The following is a 16,119-nucleotide window of genomic DNA, read 5'->3' as shown; positions in this document are numbered from 1 at the left end:
TCCAAAGTCATGCTAGACACACACACACACATGAAGACACGAATTACACAATCTGAGTTGAATACAAACCATCGAACAGTAAAGTAAGCGCTCGTTCTTTAACGCGGTCCGAAAACTACTTCTAATCGTCGGGAATCCACCGTAAAGTCGTCGGTCGTAGTCGCTGCCGCACTGCAAGTGTCCTGTTCAGAACAGAGACCAATTCGGCGAAATTCTAGCAAATTTACTCCCGTAACAGATATTTTCTAATTATATGTATACCTACAAATATTATTTAAATAATTTAAATAATTCACTGCTTTTCACATGTGTTTAATTTGTTTTCTTTTTACCCGTCTTCCCCCTAACGTAACTGTCATCTCTTTCGCCTGTCTTTATGACATACACGATCATAGTGGTAATCGCCTTGGTGAGAAGCGCCGACCAAGGAGTCGTGACATATATATTTTCTGGATTTTTTTTAAATTGTTCATAGCTAATATTGATTTATTTACCGAAATTTTGTGTTTTTTTTTATAAAAGGAAAGTTCTGATTTAGTTATGTAAAATTCTTCGATTATAATTGTAATTTTTGCTTCTAAAAATGTCAATTTATTTTTGTGGAAAATTCTTAATTGTTTATGGAAGTTTAGGAAATATGGTATTCATTAATTGCTTATATCGGGACCGCTTTGCGATTTGGGCGTAACTTATTTTGTAAACAAACATTGTTTCATGGATTCAGCAGAATGCAAGCGATTTTCCCCAAAACTAGTTCCCCTATCTGAGAGAGGAAAGCCTACTCTGTCGAATACATACCGTGGCTTTCTCGGGAAATGCCTCCTGAAGTAGGAATTCGCCTTCCAATGTTTGTTTACAAAATAAGTTACGCCCAAATCGCAAAGCGGTCCCGAATATGATCTATTTATTGGCAATTTCCTGATTTGTTATGTAAAATTTCTAATTCTTTATGGAAATTATGTCGACATAGGTAAATGAGTCCTAAACAAAATATGACCAGAACACATCGAGATAGAGAAATTTCTAGATATGGAGGATATGTATTTCCCTAGCAGCACACATGTCCCACATAGGTTACTGCAGCTTTTATGTTACCAGATTTAGTCACAACCAAGTTGCTGCAACCATTTTTGTCAGACTTGTGTTGCTCGGGTTGTGTTGAACTGTCCGAGAAAATCATAGACATATGGGGAGAGTTGTTGAGCAGCAGGGACTATGTCCAATGACTTGGCGATTCCTCCCCAGGCCAACTGTACTGCTTTTAAAAACAACCATTACGAACAACATACATAGAAGATAATACGACTAGATACAATCGGCAACGACCTAGGCGACGAATAAAGGATCACGATTGGAAGCTTGGGCACGGCAATCGCGGTCTCATCTCGCGGTCCTTAGCCTCTTACCCAGCAACTCCTATCCCTACCTCCCCGCGGTGCTGGCCGGGATACGAGCAACCTAAGGGAAGATCGGGTAACCAACCCCGGTGGGAACTATGGTCGTATGCTGACAGGGAAAGGGGGATTTGCTCCTATCCGGAGGTGCAAATCTTACTGAGCGTCTGTTTTCCATGTTAGGAGCGGCTCGCAACAGCATCTGTTCTCCATGTTAGGGGCGGCTGATCATCGTTCGAGTGCCAGCGAGGGACTCTAAGTGAAACTGTGCACCATGGTCCACCGGGAATAAGGAGGAATGGTCCTCCGGAAATATAGGGGGTTTGGGGTCAGGCCCTGCAAGCCAGCCTTTATAAAAACATACACAACGAATAATCAACAAGAGAGTACGGACCGGAACCATCGGCGAAGACCACTGCAACGAAAAGGGACTAGCGATTGGAAACTCGGTTCGTGGAACTGCAAATCTCTCAACTTCATCGGGAGCACACGCACACTCGCCGATGTGCTTAAGGACCGTGGATTCGGCATCGTAGCGCTGCAGGAGGTTTGTTGGAAGGGATCAATGATGCGAACGTTTAGAGGTAATCATACCATCTACCAGAGCTGCGGCAACACACATGAGCTGGAAACAGCTTTCATAGTGATGGGCGATATGCAAAGGCGCGTTATCGGGTGGTGGCCGATCAATGAAAGAATGTGCAGGTTGAGGATCAAAGGCCGGTTCTTCAACTTCAGCATAATCAACGACCATAGCCCACACTCCGGAAGCACTGATGATGATAAGGACGCATTCTACGCGCAACTGGAACGTGAGTACGACAGCTGCCCAAGCCACGACGTCAAAATCATCATAGGAGATTTGAACGCTCAGGTTGGCCAAGAGGAGGAGTTTAGACCGACTATTGGAAAGTTCAGCGCTCACCGGCTGACGAACGGAAACGGCCTACGACTAATTGATTTCGCCGCCTCCAAGAATACGGCCATTCGCAGCACCTACTTCCAACACAGCCTCCCGTATCGGTACACCTGGAGATTGTGGACAGAATCACAAATCGACCACGTTCTGATTGATGGACGGCACTTCTCCGACATTATCGACGTCAGGACACATCGTGGCGCTAACATCGACTCTGACCACTATCTGGTGATGGATAAACTGCGCCCAAAACTATCCGTCATCAACAATGTTCGGTATCGACGACCGCCGCGGTACGACCTAGAGCGACTGAAGCAACCTGATGTCGCCACTGCATACGCGCGACATCTCGAGGCAGCGTTGCCGGAAGAGGGTGAGCTCGATGGAGCCCCTCTTGAGGACTGCTGGAATACAGTCAAAGCAGTCATTAACGACGCAGCGGAGAACAACGTCGGGTATATGGGTCGAAGTCGACGGAACGATTGGTTCGACGAAGAGTGCAGACAAATTCTGGAGGAGAAGGACGCAGCGCGGGCGGTCGCGCTGCAGCAAGGTACCCGGCAGAACGTGGAACGTTATAGACGGAAGCGGAGACAGCAGACCCGCCTTTTTCAGGAGAAGAAACGCCGCCTGGAAGAAGCGGAGTGCGAGGAGATGGAACAGCTGAGCCGTTCTCAAGATACACGCAATTTCTATCAGAAGCTCAACGCATCCCGCAAAGGCTTCGTGCCGCGAGCCAAAATGTGCCGGGATAAGGATGGGAGCATCTTGACGGACGAACGTGTGGTGATCGAAAGGTGGAAGCAGCACTACGAGGAACATCTGAATCGCGCTGAGAGTACAGGCAGTGAAAGTCAAGGCAGCGGAGGAGATGACTACGTCAGTTCAGCGGATGATGGAAGCCAACCAGACCCACCTTGAGGGAAGTCAAGGATACCATTCAACAGCTAAAGACCAGTAAATCAGCTGGTAAGGATGATATCGGAGGTGAGCTCATTAAGATGGGCCCGGAAAAGCTGGCAACTTGCCTGCACAAACTGATAGTCAGAATCTGGGAAACCGAACAGCTACCGGAGGAGTGGAAGGAAGGGGTTATATGCCCCAACTACAAGAAAGGCGACAAACTGGAGTGTGAGAACTTTCGAGCGATCACCATCCTTAATGCCGCCTACAAAGTGATATCCCAGATCACCTTCCGTCGTCTGTCACCATTAGTGAACGAGTTCGTGGGAAGTTATCAAGCCGGCTTCGTTGACGGCCGCTCGACAACGGACCAGATCTTCACTGTACGGCAAATCCTTCAAAAATGCCGTGAATACCAGGTCCCAACGCACCATCTGTTCGTTGATTTCAAGGCGGCATACGACAGTATAGACCGCGTTGAGCTATGGAAAATTATGGACGAGAACAGCTTCCCTGGGAAGCTTACCAGACTGATCAAAGCAACGGTTGATGGTGTGCAAAACTGTGTGAAGATTTCGGGCGAACACTCCAGTTCGTTCGAATCGCACCGGGGACTAAGACTAGGTGATGGACTTTCGTGCCTGTTGTTCAACATTGCGCTAGAAGGTGTCATGCGGAGAGCCGGGTGTAACAGCCGGGGTACGATTTTCAACAGATCCAGTCAATTTATTTGCTTCGCGGATGACATGGACATTGTCGGCCGAACATTTGCAAAGGTGGCAGAACTGTACACCCGCCTGAAACGTGAAGCAACAAAAGGTGGACTGGTGGTGAATGCGTCAAAGACAAAGTACATGCTTGTGGGCGGAACCGAGCGCGACAGGGCCCGCCTGGGAAGCAGTGTTACGATAGACGGGGATACCTTCGAGGTGGTCGAGGAATGTGTCTACCTAGGATCCTTGCTAACGGCTGACAACAACGTTAGTCGTGAAATACGAAGGCGCATCATCTGTGGAAGTCGGGCCTACTACGGGTTCCAGAAGAAACTGCGGTCGAAAAAGATTCGCCACCGCACCAAATGTGTCATGTACAAGACGCTTATAAGACCGGTTGTCCTCTACGGACATGAAACAGTGACAATGCTCGAGGAGGACTTGCAAGCACTCGGAGTATTCGAGAGACGGGTGCTTAGGACCATCTTTGGCGGTGTGCAAGAAGACGGTGTGTGGCGGCGAAGAATGAACCATGAGCTCGCCCAACTCTACGGCGAACCCAGTATCCAGAAGGTAGCTAAAGCCGGAAGGGTACGATGGGCAGGACATGTTGCAAGAATGTCGGACAGCAACCCTGCAAAGATGGTGTTCGCTTCCGATCCGGCAGGTACGAGACGACGTGGAGCGCAGCGAGCGAGATGGGCAGACCAGGTGCAGAACGACTTGGCGAGCATGGGGCGTATTCGAGGATGGAGAGATGCGGCCTCGAACCGTGCATTGTGGCGTCAAATTGTTGATTCAGTGTTATCTGTTTAGATGTTAACTAAATAAATGAAATGAGCTTAAGGTGTCGGTTTTACCCACTTTTCCCCTAAAACCACTCTAGTGTGCATTACTTTTCATTTGAAAAAAAAAATCCAATAACACGAAACCGGAATGAACTGCTAAATGAATAAATCAACATAGAGAAGGATAATAAATTCGTGTTCCGTGTATACATATCGCAAGTAAAATGTGTATTCTATGTACAAAAACATACACAAATCATTTATCTTCTCATTGAACGTGAACTGTCGAATAGATTTTGACAGGTAAATGAACATGTCAGACTCGTAATTTCACCCTTACTAATAAGTACTAATATTATCAGTTGGCGAAGGCCTTTATGCAACACAAATTACACTTGTAATTTTTTGACTTGTAATTTGTAGATAATATTATTAGTCTGGTTAAGTTACATGGCGCAGAAATGCAATAAACCTTTGATTGAACTAGATAACAGGACTTCAAAGGATCCAGAAGCAAGCCATTCAGTCCATATCTCGTTCCTCCAAACGGAATAGTTGGGAAACAGTTTTTTGCATTATACCCATAACTATTTCCAATGATAAACTTTGTTGCAGTAACTCGGAAATTATAGGGGAACGGTTCGCCACTCTCATAGCTCCTATTTTCATCCCATCATAAAACAAAGCAATGGGAAGGAATTTGGTTTGTTTATTATTTTTGTGATTTTTTTTCAGCAGTGAGCACGCATGTTGACAAAAAGAAGCGACGAATTTGGCGCCGTATTTCTTTGTTTAGCGATGAGATGGATTTCCCCTATGATCTGATCGTAGATACGTATATCTTAGAAACTCATCAATAGCAAACCAAGTGAATATAAGCTATTAAGCGCAAATACTGTTGAAGCGTTTGAATTATTGTCATTATACAGTTCTATTTGGCTAACTTAGGAGCTAAGGTTTCTCAGTGTATCGTTATTAAATGAGTTGGAAATAGTCGAGAAATGGTATGCAATGCATGCCATGATCATCACCAACAGGTTCACAGGCGCACATATTTTTTTTAACATATTGACCTACAGTAAGCAAGTAATTGTTGTCTCGGCCAGCAAGTTTCCACCATCGTAAGTCGATGAACGAAATAGAAAGCGCGCGCATACCACCCACTGGGGGCGTGAGAGATCAAAAGTTCAATAGTTCAGCGCGTAGCCGTTGCGATGTGAATCGTTATTTTCCACCTCGATTTAAGCAAAAGTGTTTCCGAAAAAAAAAGAACCGCCAACGATGATGACGATGACTCACCAGAGTTGTTCGCCATTCGGCAGACGGACAGACGCAACAAAGTGAGATCGCTTTGTTTTACTGTCGATGAGCCGTCGTCACCCCCACGATCGACGGGCATAGGCCGCTCAAAGACCGCGCACGCAGATGGTCGGTCACTCGGGGGAAGAAAAGAGAGTTGGATCAGCCAACGGAGACGAACCCCGTTTGCTGTTTAGATTTAATGAATTTCAGTAAAATATAGCTGAGTCGAAAGAGGAAGCTCCACGCCAACAGCACGTTTCACGGTCAGTGATTTTGAAAGGTTTTGGGCTGCACGCCTGTTTGGTTCGAAGGCTCGGGGAGAGTGAAGTAATGCGCTAAAAGGAAGTGTGCATTCTATCAGACAATATCTAAAGCCTTTTCTACCACGCAAATCTTCTATGAAACGTTAGAATAAATATTTTCTAGTGGTGATAAATGGTTCCTTAATATAGTATTTCCTTTTTCCTTACAAAATATCAACAGATACGAATATTTTGAGTTTCACTGTAATATCACCTTGTACATTACCGACGTAGTTTATATCATCGTCTCACTAGTAGTAGAAGTTTACTCAAATTTTCCTTCGGGTAAGGTGTAAGACGCCAGAAAAAAAGAAAAGGCACTGTTTTCGTTGCGTAGCAGAACTAAAGGAAGGGCTTCCAAACGATTCAAGCGTAATACGTAGGGGCGGGTTGTCGGTGAATTATTGTAAATTTGAAGCAATATAACATTTGCCAAATTGTTGTGAATCAGTGCGCGGTAAACGGGTAGTTAGCTAAACAATGAAAGTGTTTCGTGAGGAAAGCCACTTATTTGTTTATTAAAATGATGAAAAATTCAAAACTGAATTATTTCACACGCTGCCTTGCCTTTCTCGTACGTTAAGAGTACGTGAAGTCTATATTTTCCATGCTTACAAATGTCTACCATTGTCTCATCTTTTTCGCAAATTTGCAAGAGTGTAAATTGCCGTTCTAAGCGATTTGAAAGCTGTCCAACACACTTCTTTCTATATTAACACAGTCGTGATATATCCGTAGGAAAACTTACCCACCTGTTTGTTCATTTTGTTTATATGACATGGCATAACAAAATAATTAGCACGGCATGCCTTGATAATGCCGTAATCTGATCAGCCAGACAATCTATTCTCACCTTTTCAGCAGATAAATCTGAATGAACTCTCATAAATTTCCAAGAATTTAAACACCAGATCAAGATGTGCTCGTAGCACACTTTTTTCTGTCGTTATGCAAAAAATGTCCGATTACCATAGCGCCTCGGATAAACAAAGCCCAATATTTTGCTAGTCAACTGTCATAACGATAGCACTTCAACCGTGATCGCTTGAGCGGTAAATCATAAATTAATGCTTCACGTTTACAACATCTTCCTTTTCGCTGATGGAGTAGCGGGTGGCATTCGCCCGGCGGCGTCGACATCATTGAGCATGAGAAAAGCGCAGCGTGTGCGCGGGAAAAGCGTGAATCATCTGCCTGGTTGTTTACGGAGAAACGATGAGCGCTCTGTCTGCTGCATCGCAACTAATGTAAGGCCATTAAGATTTAATACGGCCATGAATAATAGAGACTTAGACGATGGCTGAGACGATGAACATATCCATGTGCGGTTGTAAACTCATCGTTTCAAATAAGTAATCAGTAGTATTCAGTAGAAAAATTCAGTGTTGTGCTGAATCATTATCAGACGATAATGATTGCAATTTTCATGTGAAAACTTTTCAAATTTTGTACTCAAACGGAAATAAACACAGAATTTTCATTCAAACATTAATCTTCACTAATATCAGCTAATTGTCAACAGTCCCGTTATATCTTCTGTTTGGCTTTATGGTTTCATGGTAGTAAGGAAAAAGAGTTCAAAATGTAACAGTAAATGCTTGAAATCAAGATACGATTTTCGAACGATTCTTAATCGCTGGCCAGTATTTAACACTAATTTAAAAGCAAGATCGCAGGTGAGTTTTGATCATACTCGATTTTTTGAAAATTTGGTTTTTCCCATCCCTGGAAAAAATACTTCTTAGCATTAGCATTGAGCAATTCGCACAAATTCGTAGGTGGTACAAGCCTGGACTATTGTATGAGAGTAGCATCACTTTCATCCGTTACCACAGATATTGATTTGGGACTAATCACTATCTCTTAGATGGAAGCAATGCACTCTCCAATAGTGCAGATTTGTCCTGGCCACGTCCTTGCGAATGCTGGGGAAGGGGAAGGATGGTTAGTCGGGCACCTACTTACGAAAGATGCAGAGAACTCTACGACCTCTCATAGGTGCCACGGGAGGTTTTGGAATTGTTAGTGTGGAAGGTTATAACAGTAGGAATCGTGTTGGTAGAACGTGAAACACAGAAAGAACTATGATAGAAATACAAAGTAGGAGAGGGACGAGCCTGGAATTGAACCCACGACCTCCTGCTTATAAGGCAGAAGCGGTAGCCACTAGACCACCGAGCTCGTCTATCCCTGGAAAAAATACTTCTTAGCTAATATCAGAATTGAGGACAATCACATACTAAAGCTAAAATTTAATTCGCGTGATCACAAACGATCTTTTTCTTGATATTTTCTGTTAGCATTCTTTGAATAGAAGAAAAACCTGCTGGTTCTAAAAAGCTATTATTTTATTCCATTCCAGAAAACAATATTTTATAATAGGAGGTATCACAAACTTTTGTATGTTAGCAGTGCTATTGGGAATTACTTACTTTACTTATGGATCCTATACACCTCCGGTGGTGCAAAGGGCCAACTTGAAAGATCTCTATCCTGAGCGTTGCCCGGCTATCGCTTTAACCTGTTGCCAGGTTAGTTTTCGGTCGTCTTCTTTTATTTATTTATTGAGGCTTCGCCGCCATGAGCCTCTGGGTCTGCCTCTGCTGCGATGTCCCGCTGGGTTCCAGTCTAATGCTTGTTTACAGATTTCGTTTCCGCCCCTACGTAGAGTCTGACTGACCCAGCCTCACTTCCGATCCCGAATTTCTGTTGCTATCGGCCTATGGTGACAACGACGATGGAGCTCAGTGTTTGAGATCCAGTTGTGAGGCCACCAGGCCCAGGCTATTGGGGATTAGCACGCGATATGTTAATCAACCTTATCATAAAAAACTTTTTTAAACGAAAAAAAAAAAAAAACATCGAAAACGACCCAAGCAACAAAAAGTTCTGATAAGAGGGGATGTTTTGGTTGAGCCAGCTCGCATATGTAAGCTAAAGCTAAGCTAAAGCCAGCTAAGCTAAAAAACTAAGCTAAGAAAGCTAAACTGAAAACTAAGCTAAAGCTAAAGCTAAAAGCTGGGGCCAACTAAGCTAAAAGCTAAGCTAACATTAAGCTAAAGCTAGTGAACTAAATAAAGCTAAAGCTAAAGCTAAAGCTAAAGTGAACTGGGCTGGGAACAGGCTAGGGGTGGGAATATAAAGGCTAGGAACTAAGGCTGGGAGTGAGGACTGGGGAGGCTGAGGGCTGGTGGGGCTAAGCTGAACAGGGTGGGTGGAACAGGTGAGCTGAGGTGAGATGGTAAGCTCTGAGGCTGTGGAACAGGTGAGGGCTCAGGCTGAGGAACATGGGGGCTGGTGAGGGCTGAGCTGGCTGAGACAGGGGTGGGAGGTGAAGGAACTCAGACAGTGGGGTGCAGGGCGGGTCAGGGGTGAGGAACTGGAATTTCAGGGAACAGGGGAACAGGAACAGGGGAGACAGGAGAGTGGAGACAGGTGAGGCTGGGGCTGGGAGCTGGTGGGTGCAGGGAGCTGGGGAACAGGTTGAACACGGGCTGGGGTGGAACAGGAACAGGTGGTGGTTGGAGTGAACAGGGGTGGGGCTGGAGACAGACAGGAGACTGGAACAGGAGACTGGTGGGAACAGGTGGTGGTGGAACAGTTTGAACAGACAGGGCTTTGGGGAACAGATTTGGAACAGGGCTGGAACTGGAACAGGCACTGGAACAGGTGGAACAGAACAGGTGGGAACTGAAGGGCTGGAATTTCAGATGGGAACAGGGCTGGTGCTGGAGGCTGAGTGGTGGAACAGGGCTGAGGCAGGCTGGGAGGCTGGGGAACAGGGGCTGAGGTGAATTTGAGGCACAGAGGCTGAGGGCTGAGCTGGGTGGGGCTGGGGAGCTGAGTGCACTGAGGTGAACAGGTGGGGTGGGGGCTGGGCTGGGGAACAGGTGCAGAGCTGGGCTGGAGCTGAGGCTGGGGCTGGGGCTGAGTGGGGCTGTTCAGGGAATTTCAGGAACAGGGGCTGGGGAGACTGGTGAGGCTGGAAGGCTGGGAGTGGGGCTGAGCTGAGGGAACAGAGGCTGGGAGCTGGGCAGGTGGGAGCTGGAGGTGGGAGTGAGCTGGGAACTGAGGGTGGAACAGGGAACTGAGATTCTGGGGAGCTGAAGGAGGCTGGAGCTGGAGACAGTGACAGGGGCTGGATGGTGGGAGGAACAGAGTTTTGGGAATTTTCAGGGTGGGTGAGGTGGGAACAGGGCGGGTTGGGGTGGGGCTGAGGTGGGAACAGGGGTGAATTTCAGGTGGGAGGTGGGAACAGGAGTGGGGCTACCAGGGGTGGGAACAGGAACAGAGTGACAGGTGGGAACAGGGCAGGTGGGGTGGGGCTGGAGAACAGGGCTGGGGTGGGGGGCTGGTGGGTGGGGAACAGGGGAGCTGGGAACAGGAACAGTGGAGTGCAGGGTGGAGTGGGGCTGAGACAGGGGTGCAGAACTGGGCTGAACAGGAACCTGAGGTGAGGCTGAGAGCTGGAACTGGGCTGGGTGAGGCTGAGGCCTGGGCTGGGCACAGGTGAGGCAGGGCTGAACAGGCTGGGAGCTGAGGCTGGGGTGGGAGGCTGGGGTCAGGAGGCTGGCGTGGAGTGGGAGTGGGAGGCTGGGAGCTGGAGGTGGGAGACTGGGGCTGAACTGGTGGGAACAGGGAGTTTGAGCCTGGGAACAGGGGTGCAGAACCAGCTGGGCTTGGGAACAGGTGGTGGGGAACTGGGTGGGGCTGAGGAACAGGGCTGGGAGGCTGGGAGCCTCAGAACAGGGGCTGGGAGTGGGGCTGGAACAGGAACAGACAGGAACTGAGACAGGAGTGGGCTGGAGACAGTGACAGGGAGCTGAGGTGGGTGGAACAGAACTGGGGTGGTGGGGTGTGGGAACAGGAACTGGTGGGAATTTCAGGGCGTGGGGACAGTGGGAAGGCTGGAGAACAGGCTGGGAACAGGAACTGGGCTGGTGGAGTGGAGTTTGAACAGGTGGAACTGGGGGTGGGAACAGGGACAGGAACAGGGCTGGAACAGGTGGAGTGGGAGCTGGGGATGGGGTGGGCTGGAGTGAACAGGTGGGCAGGGCTGGAACAGAACAGGGGCTGAACAGGGGTGGAACAGACAGTGGAACTGGGGCTGGAGGGCAGACAGGTGAACAGCCAACTGAACAAGGGGTGGGGTGGGGCTAGACAGAGCTGACTTCAGCTAAAAAGCTAAGCTAAAGCAAAACTTAAACTTTAAAACTTACTGAAACAAAGCTAAAGCTAAAAGCTAAAGCACTGCTTAAGCTGAAACTAAAAAGCTGAAACAAGCTAGCTTCTTCAAAGCAAAAACTTCCTTCTTAAAGCTAGAAATGGCCTTCAGCCCACCCTTCACTTATCGTATCGCAGCTTAAAAGCTAAACTAAAAGCTTCAAGCTGAAACTAACTAAGCTAAGCTAAACTATTTAAAACTAAGCTAAAAGCTACAACTAAACTAGCTAAGCTAAAGCTAAGCTTAAAACTAAGCTAAAAGCTAAGCTAAACTAAAGCTAAGCTGGCTAAGCTAAAGCTAGCTATTCGTAAAACTAGCTAGTAAAAAGCTAGCTAAAGCTAAAGCTAAACAAAACTAAGCTAAAAGCTAAAGCTAATGGCTTCATTAAAATATGGCTGGTAAGCTAAAGCTAAGCTAAAGCTAAGCTAAAGCATATGAATCGCATATCTGTTCCATCTTTGTTGGGTTTCCTATTCATATAGGACAAATGTGCGATTCACGGCAGTACATTAGTTATTTCATAAATTATAATCATGCAACCATTTATCCAAATTGTCGGAGCTCAATAGAACGAAATATATTCAATAACCCTTTGCAATATTTTCAAGTTTCCATGGAAAACATTTTCATCGCATATGGTCGCAACAGGCGAACATCATTGCAGCAAATATCTAAGAAGCATTAATCCGGTCATGAAAAGCCACAGCAGAAAATGGTAGGTTTGGCCAGATGTGTGCGAATGATAAATGAACTAGTGCTGAGTGCACGTTATTGAACAATCAACCAATAAATTAAGACGCATTGAATTGCACTGCTGCTGGTCGGACATTTGCGCGCGAGATGTGCAAGGGAACGTTTTGGACCGCATTAAGCTGTATGTAAGCTACCGTGCAATTCACTTTTAGGAACAAACAGAGGAAATCGTGATCGCTGTACCAAATTCCGCTGACACCGCCGTGGCCCATGGGTATCTTTTGCGGACGAGAGCCCTCAGTTTCCTAACTCGGTGGATCATGATTGAAATTTTGTTGGTTTTCCTTTGGATACCGCCGCGAGGCGCACGCCGTTTTCGTTTCATTGGCTAATGATAATCGAGTAGTTTAGATATGCGGTTACGAAATCGCGCGGAAAACATCAGTTTTAGCTGGGCAATAGGTGCAATATGATCGATTGAGGGCTCTGGTATGCTGCGCACACAGTAAAGTCAATTTGTAGAGGGGAGTACATTGTCTTTGGAGACGATGGCGATGGCCATTCATTGAAGGCATCACAATTCGCTGCTGGGACAATATGGCGGCGCTACGATTGATTGAAATGACAACTGCGAGGCACGATCTGTGATTTCATAACAGCTAATTATATGTAAGTGCGTTAAGACCTACATAGTGACAAGTTTTTTTATATGTAGGGGAGGTGGTATATATGGTTGTGGGCACCCCTATGTACATATCTTTTGACAGATAAGAGACGCTATCATTCTGACAACCGTCATTTGTTTACTATAATAGCATGATGTTTTGTGCTCAATATCAAACCGGAAGGGCATCTCTGCTTTGAACTAGAAACAAATAAATTTTGTTATACAAGAAAAACAGCACGAAAGTTTATTTTTGCCATTTTTAAAGTGTTATAAATTGAAGTGATTTAATTCAAAAAGTGAGTTCTAATGCGTATTTACACAGTAAATTTAATCTATTTTGAGGCCCAATGTCGATTGCCATCAAAATTTTAGCGCGAAATTTTTTTTCTTCACATTCCAAAAAGGCTGCGAAATTCGGTTGTGGGCACCCTTATTGGTTCGGTTATGGGCACCCTCATTTTATTGATAAATCATTCAATACCGTTTTAGTTGTCCCTCGACTTATTTTTAATAACGTTTTTATGCTGTTTTTATAATTATTTTGACATAGTTGTACGAAATAATGAGTATATTTAATATTTTTGTTCTTTGGGCATGTCTAGTTATTATACACACACTTTTTGAAACAAAGTATTGACCGATTTGCTTGCAACAAGTTGCATTCGAATGGGGAATGCTTTCCCATTGTTGTCTATTGAAAATTGGTCAGATCGGACTTTTGGATCAAAAGTTATGGCCAAAATATTATTTTTTTGTAATGAACGGGAAAGACACTATTGCCACTAGGGTGATTAATCGGGATTTTTTAGACCTTTCTCATGTGATTTTTTCAACATCCTCCTTAATGCACCGAGGGAGGCATCATCTCTGCTAGAAGAAGTGATTTGAGTTTTTTAGTGTCTCCTGGCTTTTAGAATGAATAAACTATTCCTTGTATTCAAATCTGGGTGGATTTTATTCATGCTTCTTTATTTTTAGCTAAGTTTTCAAGGGTGCCCACAACCGAACCACAAAATGAAAATGTCCAAAAATGTAAAATTTTCTAAATTGTCAATATTTTTTTTCCAAATCGATGAAATCATACTAATTTCTTTGCTAGTAGTAAGGTTATACGTTTAGCTTTCCATTTCTATGCAAATGTCGGCATAAGATCAACCAGGGCCAAAGTTATGGACCAATCAAAAAAGAGTGCCCACAACCGAACCTCCTCCCCTACATTGTAAAAAATACCCTTCCGGAATTGAGTTCAACCAATTTTCTGAAAATTATTTTAATCTATAGGTATATAAAAAAAGCCTGATTAATCCACCTAGCGGTGTTGGTGCCTTTCTCGTGCAAAAACATAAGAGTGAGTGTTTTTTAGCGTGTTTTGCGCATAGAAAATAGTATTTTGGTTATAACTTCCGATCCCATAGTCCAATCTGGTTAATTTTCAATAGCAAACAATGGGACAGGATCAGAGCTGAATTAATCACCTTCACGAAGCAACTTCGGACCGAATATTGACAAACGTCGCATGACTATTCAAAACATAGAATGACTTACTCAGTTTTCTTCTTCACATATTCATTCATTTGATTGGTACTGAAAATGGTCACTGTGTTTAAAGAAAACATAATTGGCCTTGATTATGTTGACTTTTGGCACTAAAATTATCCCTCAGCTTAACGTCGGGGTCAGATTTATGTGAGTAATTGTTGAAATCATCATTTAGGTGTTTAGTTTTACAGTAATATATTAGTTTACTAAATCCAAATAAATACTCACTGACTTATATTCGATCGGAAATTATCAATATTCAGCCGAATATGAATATGTACGAAATGAGGGTGATAAAGAAGGCCGATGGGCTTCACCAAAAATATTCGATTATTTAAAGCTCTGGACAGGATTCTCAGTAAACCCCCCCCCTCCCCCAATTTTGAAAAATAATTCCAAATAAGTCAATATTAATTTCATTTACATATTTCCGTCTTCTTCTTATTGGCATTACATCCCCCACTGCGACATTTCCGACTCGCTGCTTAGTGTTCATTCAGTATTTCAAAACATTTTTGAATGTTGTAAACAATGTTCCCATACATTTTGGAAAAGCATGAATACTTATATTGATTATGACAAAATTTCATGCAATTGACCTTCCCCGTCTAAATTTTTATTTGCTCTATCCATTCTTTATTTTATTTAAGGTCAAATTCCCCACAGAATCCATAATTTTTTACGCCTACAAATATTTTTTAAATTTGAAACAAAAAATCAAAAAAGTGCTGTTTTTCAAAATTGGCCTAACATTTGCTCGATTTTGAATGAACATCGGGTGAATTTTTCCATTTTTTGCGCCACTTTTTCGGCTTTTGTTTTGGATTTTTGAAATAGTTAGAAGCTTAAAAAAATATGTGTTCCTTGGGAAAGTCAACCTTAAATAAACCAAAGAAGCGATTGAGACAATAAAACGAGTTGCAATTTTTGACGGGAAAGGTCAATTGATTTTAAGAAATACACTCATATACAACTTTAACTATAGATAATGCGAAAACGATTCTTCAATCTTAGATTTTAAATTTATTTACATTTATGAGAAGGCAAGTTGACACAGAAACAGCGTTTTAAAGAAATCACAGCATCATTGGAAATTAGTTGTATTTTTCGCGAATTTTGAAACGTTAGTTCTAGGACGAATAAGCGATAAACCTAGTCAAAAAATTTATATTGCACCATTGCAACCCATGCGCGCAGTGCTCTTAATCGCCCCCCTAGATCGATCTAGCCCCCTAGGCCTATGTCTATTGCCACTGTTCTCTTCAAGATTAAATGGACCAAAAGTTTATAGAAATTTGTTTGCAATTTGCAAAGACAATTAACTGATTGATAATAAGTTTTGTTATCTGGTTATCAGAAATTTGATAATTGAATCTGTTACCATTTTGATTGAGTTATGCAAAATTGAATAAAACAAAATTAATTATGGGCAGCTGGGACTATGTCCAAAGACTTGACGATCCATCCCCAGGTCACCTGAGAGTTGTGGGGCCTGCCTAGGATGTGGTGGAATTTGACAGTGGGCCCTGTTAAATTCCTATTAAAAGCTGCATGTATCCGCAAGTAGGCCCCACCAAAGCGACCGTGTGCCGCTCAAAGCGCACAAGCCCAAGTCCTGGTGTCAGGTGGGACACAAGACAGACCTGAACAGACCTGAAACAAAACAGACGACAGG

General features: G+C 44.2%; 1 protein-coding gene across 1 annotated transcript in view; it reads right to left on the bottom strand.

Annotated features, from left to right (window-relative positions):
* Positions 1-9,686: 9,686 nt before the first annotated feature.
* LOC134221613 (uncharacterized) overlaps positions 9,687-16,119 on the bottom strand; it is a 63,983-nt gene continuing 57,550 nt past the window's right edge. Inside the window, exons 2-3 of the mRNA XM_062700802.1 lie at positions 10,592-11,377; positions 9,687-10,258 (exon numbers count right to left, since the gene is read on the bottom strand). Of these exons, the coding sequence (XP_062556786.1) occupies positions 9,687-10,258; positions 10,592-11,377 (1,358 nt within the window). The remainder of the gene's footprint in view (positions 10,259-10,591; positions 11,378-16,119) is intronic.

The sequence above is a fragment of the Armigeres subalbatus genome, chromosome 3 (assembly GCF_024139115.2).
Source record: "Armigeres subalbatus isolate Guangzhou_Male chromosome 3, GZ_Asu_2, whole genome shotgun sequence".
NCBI classification, from domain to species: domain Eukaryota; kingdom Metazoa; phylum Arthropoda; class Insecta; order Diptera; family Culicidae; genus Armigeres; species Armigeres subalbatus.
This window is presented reverse-complemented; position numbering and strand designations above follow the sequence as displayed.